The sequence below is a fragment of the Myotis lucifugus genome, unplaced genomic scaffold, assembly GCF_000147115.1.
Source record: "Myotis lucifugus unplaced genomic scaffold, Myoluc2.0 scaffold_1, whole genome shotgun sequence".
NCBI classification, from domain to species: domain Eukaryota; kingdom Metazoa; phylum Chordata; class Mammalia; order Chiroptera; family Vespertilionidae; genus Myotis; species Myotis lucifugus.
In genome coordinates, this window is record NW_005871049.1 from 31311942 (window position 1) to 31322146 (window position 10205).

Genomic DNA, 10205 nt, shown 5'->3' on the forward strand with positions numbered 1-10205 from the left:
AACTAGATGGAGGCAACACTTTGACTAATAACGTGGTGAGGTCCCAGCTAGGGAAGGGTACCAATTTGGCTCTAAGCATTCTAGCAGAGGGAAATATAATCTTTACAATATATATAAAATCCACAACCTAAAAATAAACCAGCTGCTTAGAAGCCTCACTATTCCTGGTACCAAGAGCAGAGAAAACCGAATGGAAAATGAACCAGGCCCTCCAAGGCATTCTTAGAGCAAACCAGTGGCACATGTCACAGGCCCACCTTGAAACAGTCGAAGAGGTCAATAACCAGATCAGTAATAGTCACCCCTCTCTCTCTCTACATTCTAGGTTCTAACTCTCCGAAGCAGGTACTATTAGTCTCATTTTACAGGTAGGAACACGGAGGCTTAAAGAGGCCACGTAACTTTCCTTGCTCATAAAACAAGTAAGTGGCTGAACTGGGCTTTCAACCCTGGCCTGTGCCCCGGTCACCGGGCCACACCATTTCTCTGAACGTATCACAACCAGGTGAGGTTGGGCAAAGCAATTTATAGGGGTGGGGTTCACCGGGGACATCTGATTTAGTGGTCTTTTCTATCCTCATTCAACTCCACACTGAAACAGTCTGAAAGTATAAGCCAAGGCACTGGCCTGGATGAGAGATGTCTCACAATGGCTGCTTCCTTGCCGTTCAATTGCCTGTAATTTTTGGAAACAGGGATTTAACGACTGTGTTTCTACTACCTGAGGTTGTATTTGCTTGTTTCTTCTCCAGAGTGATCTTCGTCTTTGTGTCTCTCTCCCTTGGCTGCCCTCATTCTTCCTATTAATTTCCTCCGTTAGGATGTTTTAAAGCAATTAGTGTTTACATTCTGTCCGCAGGATGCTATGTTTGCAGAAAGAAAATCAAACATAATCTAAGGGCTCTTCCATGGCAGCAGGGACCTCTGGGCAGCCATGGCTATGGTTATACCACAGAAGACAAGAAACTAAAAGGTGAATCATACATGGAGAGATTTAAAATCGACTTGGCATGTGACTCAAGAAAATCATTTAGCCAGCTTCCTCAGTATTTCTACTAATGTGTTTTTGTAAGAAGTAAGCAAGGTCTAGAAACTCAAAAGAAATAAAGGTTAAGCCTTCAGGAAATCAGGATGAACCATGATGAAAATTAAAAGGATTTTACCGAGTTCTAATAGTTTCAGGCCACTGATCCTCACTGTTAAGAACTTGGGCAGACCGCAGGCAAGAGATTCTATTTTGTGCGTGTGAGATTCACAGAGATAACAGATAAAAGATAAGAGACACACCCCACCTAGCATGTGCCACATAAACTGCAGGTGCTCGGAGGTGGAGTGGGCCAGGTTAACGTAACTAATCCCTAAGAGAGAAACAGAGACGGGAGAAACTATACTCACTCCAAGTGCAGCTGTGTAGGGGACATCTGATGGGAATGTGAACGAAGGGCCAGTGGTCACTGGGCTGCTTGGGGGTGGGGTCACAATTAACCCGGTGGTACTTATATGAACCTGCCAAGAAAAAAGAAGTTAATAAAAAGGTTACATTTAAAACATTTTTTTTATTGATTTCAGAGAGGAAGAGAGAGGGAGAGAGAGATAGAAACATCAATGATGAGAGAGGATCATTGATCAGCTACCTCCTTCATGCTCCTAACTGGGGATCAAGTCTGCAACCCGGGCATGTGCCCTGACCGGGAATCAAACCGTGACCTCCTGGTTCATAGGTCAAAGTTCAACCACTGAGCCTCGCCAGCTGAGCAAAAGGCTATATTTAATACAATAGATTATACCAGCTAAACCTTGGGAAGGCAAGTAACAATTTTTTTAAAAAATCTGTATTTTCTATTATTTTTGGAAGGCAGAATCCCTCTCATTTTATTCAACCCAAATGTACTGCTTACCTAATTTGTATGAAGACACTACAAAGTCACGTGATCAACACTGGCCACTGCAATGTTTTACATACAGAATTCAACTACGGCTGCCTTTCACAGGAGCATGCTACCTCGCCTGGGATGCTACCGCCAACCCAACTGGCTTTTCAGATGGTCAGGCCTTTGCTTCACTAGCCTCCTGGCAATTCCCCTCAAGATCCTGTTGGATTGGGTTGTGGCTAAATACTCACCTGCCTAGCAATATGTTAAATCTATGTGAAATGCTTGGTGTTCTGCTATTTTCAGAGTCACTTTCATGATTTCTACCTTCCAGTGGGGACACATAATTAAAATGCAGCTGCCTAGACCTGCCTACAGCAGACAATCCCTGATAAAACCTTTATGGGAATGATGTCAAGTCAAATCCACTGTTTTCACAGTGTCTTATCCATGATACTACCTAAGATTAATTTACTAGAAAGAAATTGAGTTATTCAGGTCAGTTCGTTGCCTGTGTTTGGTTACTTGATCACTTTCAGTCAAGTTGCACACAGGCCTGACTGCAGAGTGCAACAGCGTACTCCATGGTGCAGAACTAGGGACAGGGGCTCCTGCAAAAACTAAGTTTTTCCTTCGCTATTATTAACCAGTTAACTACCACGATATTTTGAACTTAATTAAAAAAGGTCCGCTGCTTCATCTATAGACGCTTATGGCGTACAAATGGTTAAAGAGATGTGCTTGGCTGCTGGTACCTTGTCTTCCCCTGGGAACAATGCTGTACCAAACATGCTAGGCCTTTTGTAATAAAAACTTAATCCCAAACATACTTTCGTCAATTCCCATAAATTAAGAGAAAGATTATCAGGACAAAGAAAAGCTCCAAGATTAGTTAGTTCCCGGAGGGCCTGAAGGAACTTTCAGTGTCCCACTGGGTTAGCCCCTGCCGAGGCCGGGAGAATCAGCATCCCAGCATCGAATTATTTTCACCAATAAATCTGTACATGGAATCCACGTCCTTTTAAAACCACCTCGGTACCTGTTAGCTCAGATTCTGATTGACCGAAGCAGATTCAAGGGGTGCCACTAACAAGCGTTTCTCTTCAAACCCTCATTTTCTCTCTTCTGTGAATCAAAGTCTATTTCTAATCAATCTGTAATGGGAAGCACAGAGGTTTTTCGTTCTTCGACTAAAACCTCACGGCCTGCCGCTACTTTATCCAATTAATCTTTTTATATACCCACTCCCAGGGCAGCTGCATGTGGGCACCACACAGAAGATGGGAGTCTTTCTTAGGAAATGCAATGACGCTCACTTCAAAGCGTGCACCAGAATCCAGGAGCCTTTAAGGGCAGACGAAAACCCGCCCCAAATACAGCTTCCCGGGCCTGACCTACCAATATCTAAAAAAGGTCTCACGATTGACTGACGTTTCCCTAAAAGCCCCAGACTGGGAGTCAGGATAATTAGCTGCTAATCAACTCATGATCTAGGACACAAGTAAGGCACTTCTGGTCTCTGGACCCCTATGATGAGCTGGACAGAGGTTCCCTAAGGTCTCTGGCAGCAAACGTAGGAGTGAAGCACCAAATTCGAGAATCTTGCCGGCCTCAGTTCAGCATCCTAGCACTGGAGCAAAGGAAGAGGGAATGGTCACCAAAGAATGACTCAAAGCAGAAGAAAAGTGGCTGAGGGTGTGCGTGTCCAGAATAAATCCCCGTGTGGGGACAACCTGACTTGACGCTGTGCTCAGCCTTTGCTCATGAAACTGCAGATTAGTCTCCCTACTGGAAAGGGCTATGCAGAGAGGAAAGAGGTGGGGGGAGCAAATGGAAATGAATGGGTGAATTTTCTTGCCTCCCCCGAAGCCACTGGCAATATACTGGTAGACATGCCGCAAAAACTCTCACTCTTATGAATCACTCCTCCAGCTGGCAGAGGCCAAAAAGTACCATGGGTGCGGCTAGAGGAGCAGACAAAATGTCTGGGTTGCTTGCAGCATCACATGCTTTTACAGGTGTTAGTCACAGGCATCTGTGCACGTCTGTTCTGATGACCCACCTGGACAGCGGGGCCGATACACAATCTGTCAACTTGCATACCGGAAAGTTCAGCCTTCACTCATTAGTCACCAAGTAAAACAGGAAGCGAACCCTTTGCTCCTTTCTTTGGTTCACTGCCCATCTTGTTGCCTGGAATTTGGAATTTGCCACCCAGAAACAGGAGGACAGGGACCTAACCCCTAACCACGTGGTGAAAAGGTGAGCGGGAAGGCCCCATCCCACCAGCACCGAACTGCCTCTATGTGGATTGGGTGAGATAACAACACTCACTTCTTTAGGCCCCTTGCCTTGGGTTTTTAAATAAATGAAACCAAACCTAACTAAGGAAAAGCAAGACAGAAGTATCAGGCCAATAGCAGGAGACATATTCAGCCACGGGCCTCAGTCAACTCTACTGAGAGGTGCTTTTCTGGGGAGAAGAGAAGGAGAGCCCTACTTTAAATGTCCTCCCAAGCGCCGTCTTCCCATCTCCACTCATCTCCCTGGCAGGAGCGTGTTTGCTGGCCACACATGCTACATATACTCATCGCTCTGCTGTGGACTGTGGTTCCCTCCCATGTACATAGCACCCAGACAAGGAGTGTTTTCTGTAAACCCAGGCGGGAGGAACCAGGCAGCACTTCAAACACCTCCCATCCTCTTCAAGACAAAACTTCTCCCCAGGCAACATGCTACGACTGAAAACAGGAGGAATTGGAACATGGGAGGAGTGGGGCATGGTTGAAGGGGAAACTGCTTTCACGGAACAGAGAACCAGCCTTGTTTCCTAAGCTACTCAAACCAAAACAACAGTCGCTCCACCTTGATCGTCTCCGTTCCCAGCTCTAGTGTGGCAGCGTCAGGCAAGCTCACACCCGACAGCCGTGTTCGCCAGCAAACATATAAACGCTGTATTATCTTCCTTTCTCTTCTAATTTTCTCTATTGCCAGGATGACTGTCTATTCTTTTAAAGCAATTCCCACTGTGAGCTGCCATTATACTTAGCGAACACTTATCTTTTATTTCAAGAAAACATCACTGTGAAAATGTTGCTAGGTCACACATAAAAAAACACACTCAAATGATTCTCTTTTCTTTTGGTGAATGGCCACCTTGACTAGCCTCCTCCCTCAGAACCTCATTCAAAATCTTCAGTTTGGACTCTCTCCAGAGGACCCTCACTTGGTACTTGGTGCTCTGATTTAGTCTATCATTCAGACAGCTAGTAACATGTAAAACAGCACGGTGCTCCTCTCTACCCGTTATTCAAGTGACTCGTTCATTCAACAAATAGTTACTGTGTGCTTATTGTATGTCTGCCATTTGGGATGTATCAGTGAACAAAACAAAGACCTCTGCCCTCATCACCCTCATGTTCTAGTCCTGTGTGTGTGTGTGTGTGTGTGTGTGTGTAATTATTGAGTGCTTATTGTATGTCTGCCATTTGGAATATATATCAGCAAATAAAAGAAAGACCTCTGCCTTCATCACCTTCATGTTCTAGTCCTGTGTGTGTGTGTGTGTGTGTCCTATTTCCCTCATAAGATCAAAAGTTTCATGGCCCTACTGCCTAAAACACAACAAAACACAATCTCATTCAGAGAATGAAAGCATTTATCTCACAACCTACAGCATGAATCTAAAGGAGCAAGGTCAAATAAATGAGTCTGAGAGAACATAGTTTTTAGTAATATTAGCAAGGAATACCAAAATTTGTGGTCCAAAACAGATACTTATTAAACTGGGTAGGTTTCTTGAGGATAAGGACTATGTGTTTGCTGGCTTTCTTTTTTTTTTTGAATTTTTATTTATTGATTTTGAGAGAGAGAGAGCAAGAGAGAGAGAGACATTGATTTGTTGTTCCAGTTATTATGCATTCATTGGTTGATTCTTGTATGTGCCCCTGACCAGGGAGCAAACCCCCAACCTTGGTGTATCGGGATGATGCTCTAACCAACTAAGCTACCTAGCTAGGGCTGTTGCCTTCTTTCTTTCTTTTCTTTTTTTTCTTCTTTCTTTCTCTCTCTCATTCTCTCTTTCCCTTCCTTCCCTTCCCTTTCTTTCTTTCTTTCTTTCTTTCTTTCTTTCTTTCTTTCTTTCTTTTTTTCTTTCTTTCTTTTCTTCCCTTCCTTCCTTCCTTCCTTTCTTTTTCTTTCTCTCTCTCTCTCTCTCTCTCTCTCTCTCTCTCTCTTTCTTTTTCCCTTTAAGGAAAAATACTTTATTTTTATGTGTTTTTTTTTAAATCACAGCTATAAATACTATAGAGTAGAATATAAAATCTGCATAAATTTTTAAAATAAAACATGAGCTTTGAAAGAAATTCCTCCCACTTGTGGCAGGCTACTTTGGACTAGGCTCTCTGGACTTTGGGTTGAAAAGAATACAGCTATCACCTAACTGGATGACTACAGCAGGGCACAGCGAGGCTCACGTTGCAGTCTAGAATTAAGCCTGGAACAGGAAAGTCCCACATCTTATTTTGTTTGGTATACGCAGTTCCATGAAGGCTCTACAAGAAGGCACCCAGTAAAGGTTCATCAAATGATTAAACCAATGTTCCCCATCATCTTGAGCCTTTTTATTAACACAAGAATAATATGTAGCTATTTTTTAAGACAGTCGAAGTCTTGATGAATTAATGAGCTTTTAAAAAATGCTAGGCCAATTTCTAACTTAAATTAAATGTTTCTTTATGTCCTTTTTCTGGAACTCTGACTAAGAAGCCCAAATACCAAGGTAAGTCATACAGATGTAGGCAACTGCAAACTTCATGAGTTTTGACAATAGCATCTTCAGTTTGGATGGAGATAAAAGTTTTAGTTGGCAAGAACTCCTGAAACAGCTTTCTGTAAAACTGAGTGCTTAGTGAGACTGATAAGTATTATTTAATTCATCTTATAATTTCGGATCTTTCCTTTGAAAATGCCTGCGTAGCTCTGGGTGAATATGCTCAAGTCATTTCTCCCTTCTCCATTTTTCCACCTGCAAAACGAGAAAGGCTTTGCTCCCCAGGAGAGCTACTACCTTCCAAAGGCAACAATAAACAAGATCTTTCGGCTGGTGAGCAAAGTGACTAGATCTCTTTGTGGCCGACCTCTTTTCCTGCCTTTTGGGTGACCCACCTGAGAAGGGGCGCTGCAGGAGAGCCCGGACAGCTCGCTGATCCGCGCGGCGGCCGTGGGGTTGCTGGAGCTGATGAGGACAGGGGGGCTGATCTCCATGGAGTGGCGGTTCTGGGACGCCTGGGAGGATTTGTTGGCCATGGTGAGGGACGTGAAGGAGTGCCGCTTTTTGGTGTTCTTCTTGGTGTCGGAGTGCTTTGAGGCAGTGCTGCCCTGAGCTGCTGCCGAGGTGCCTTCTCCAGCATCAGCTCCTGGCCCAGGAGGCTTATCCCATTCTATGAGCTGCTTAGCGGCCGAGTTAAACTGCAAACCAACAAATTAGTACAAGTTAGGCAATTCTCAAGGACGCACTGACATTTATTTTCAACATGCTTTTTAAAAATCCTTACCCAAGGATACATTTATTGATTTTAGAGAGAGAGAGAGAAATACTAATATGAGAGAGAAACATCAATTGGTTGCTTCCCATACGTGTCCCGATCGGAAATAAAACCTGAAACCTAGGTATGCACCCTGACCTGGAACTGAATCCAAAGTCATTTGGTGTACATGCTCCAACCAACTGCGCCACCAGGCCAGGGTTACTTTCAACATATTTTCATCTAAAATTAAACATCACCACTTTAATGTTTGCATATGCAAGTGGGTATATATTTTTTCCAAGTGAGATACTTTTTCTCTCAATACTGGGATGCTAAATCAAGAAGAAACAGTCAAGAGCAAGACTGACAAGGTTAAGAAACATTTTTTCCCACGAATCTTTGGAATATTTAATTTTTAAAATTGTCATTAACAGATGAAGATTTATTTTAGTTCACTGATGAAATTTAGAGAAGAGCAATTAGAAAGGGTATGTTTGTCCAACTGATGACGCTATTGTCCAGCAATGGCTGGGGGTTTGCTGGAAGCACAACTGAATATCCAAGGGGCAACTTCTGGCCTTGGTAAAAATGAGCAAGACAATGAAGAATGAAACCAGAGATGTTAACTCATCTACTTCCATACAAATTTGGGGGAGCCTCACAAAACAGTTGGTAAAAACTCTTGATATATATTTTTTCACATCATCGTGTCAGTTATTAAATTTTAAATCATAACAGGGTAAGACATGAGATTCACATCCTGTTGGCAAGCGACCTTACTGTATTTGACAAGTTGCCTGTGTGTGAATGAAGTAATGGCCCAACGGGTGGCAAGCTGTGCACTGGGCTGATAACACCAGCAAGAAAGGAAAGAACCTAAGGGTTTTGTTTTCCCTGAGGTAAAATATGTTCCGGGAAAGCATCAGTGAAAACAAGCTGCATATAACTTACCTAGATAATAGAATAATGGGAAAACACCGAGTATAATTTAACTCTCATGAAACACAGAGATAAAAAAATAACTTTTTAAAGGTAATTTAGGTAATAGGAAAAGTAACAGCGCTTTTCCCACCTCCGCACTGCCTGCTGAGCACTTCACAAAGACCTTTAGATTAACATCACCAAATGCTATTTTTCACCCACCTAAATGGTTAGGACCATGTCTCTTCATCCTGTTGATGCCAATGTCCTACTAGCCGAATGGGAATCCTGCTGGTCAGTATTTAATTAACAGTGAACTTGCTCTGCTCACAAAGCTGTATTAACTGCAGCTCAATGCGCAGTGCTTGTATAGATGATTGCAAATTGATTAACAGTTTGTCCCTGGATTCCCCCAAAGACTCGAATTCATTGGGTCTGTCTGATCTATAACTAGTAGGGCACATCTTTTTCAAATATGAGCAAACCTTTCCTTCAGACTTCCAGGATTTTTTCCACGTGATAGCCTGGAACAGTAGCACCTATCAATGCCTGAGGCACCCATGGCAGGAGAAAGAAACCATGTCTCATTGTGCTACATGTTTAGGGATGAAGAAGTGAGGTACTTTTAAAGGGTAGTCTTACAATAGCATTACAATGGCATTTGACCAAGAGATCCAGAATTTACCAATCCCACCTTAGTTTAGCCATCTCACTTTCTGGGTGGTCTCCAAGACAATCAAATACCTCAAGGAAGCAATGCAATGTCTTATTTTTTGTGGTGGGAATTGCCCAAACCTCGGTGTGGAGTGCTAATAAACCTCAGCAAACCATGTGGTGGTTGGGTCCTCATTCCTACACAAGCTGGGAAGGAGGAGTCTGAAATCCAAGCAGACAAAAGAGCTGCTCCATTCCCCTCATTCTAAACTTGTCACCTCAAAGAGAAGGCCAGTCACCCACCAATGCCAGAGGACAAGGAGTCAGAGAAAGCCTTCTTCCAGTGTAAGCTCATTTAGTTCCCAAGGCACGAATCTGCAAAAGCATGACCTAATCAATGTACTAAAATCTCCTGATTAGCTCAGCGGCACTTCTGTTGCACTGAATAGAAATAGGAAAGGGACTGAGTCGACTTCCTCCTCATCGAGGCCACAAATATGACTAGAGAAAACTATTGCATCTGCTTGGTATCATGGTTGAATTGATTCTGAGTCAAACCATAGGCTCCAATAGCAGTGTCTGTATTGAAAAGGTCTGAGATATTACCAGAGTCTAGTTATGGTCATACCTAGCCAAGTGTCAGTTACAGTTAATATTGTGCTAATATTTCAGGTTTCCATATGCTGTGCTCTCATAAAAACTTCTGAGAATTATGCCCTGACCGGTTTGGCTCAGTGGATAGAGCGTCGGCCTGCAGACTGAAGGGTCCCAGGTTCGATTCCGGTCAAGGGCATGTACCTTGGTTGTGGGCACATCCCCAGTAGGGGGTGTGCAGGAGGCAGCTGATCGATGTTTCTCTCCCATCGATGTTTCTAACTCTCTATCCCTCTCCCTTCCTCTCTGTAAAAAATCAATAAAATATATTTTTAAAAAAAACTTCTGAGAATTAATTACTGTTCCCTCTATTTCCTACTGCTTCTCTCAATAGAAAAAAACTTGGATGTGCCTTTTTCTATATCCTATACTTTCCATTACAACAACTACACTTTGAGCACCTGCTATGTGCCAGATAATGTGCTAGGTGCTGGAGATCTACAGACGCAGAGAAATGGTCCCTGACCTTAAGGAGTTTATAAGCAGACATATAAATAGAACACAAGTGCGCTCCATAATTTCCTATGTCTCGCTTCTTTCACTCAACAACATGCTCCCTCCTCACCCCCACTTCCCC

General features: G+C 43.2%; 1 protein-coding gene across 1 annotated transcript in view; it reads right to left on the reverse strand.

Annotated features, from left to right (window-relative positions):
- SH3RF1 (SH3 domain containing ring finger 1) overlaps positions 1–10205 on the reverse strand; it is a 163404-nt gene that overhangs the window by 33395 nt on the left and 119804 nt on the right. The window contains 2 exon segments of the mRNA XM_006081884.3: positions 1396–1506; positions 7038–7340. Coding sequence (XP_006081946.1) covers positions 1396–1506; positions 7038–7340 — 414 coding nt within the window.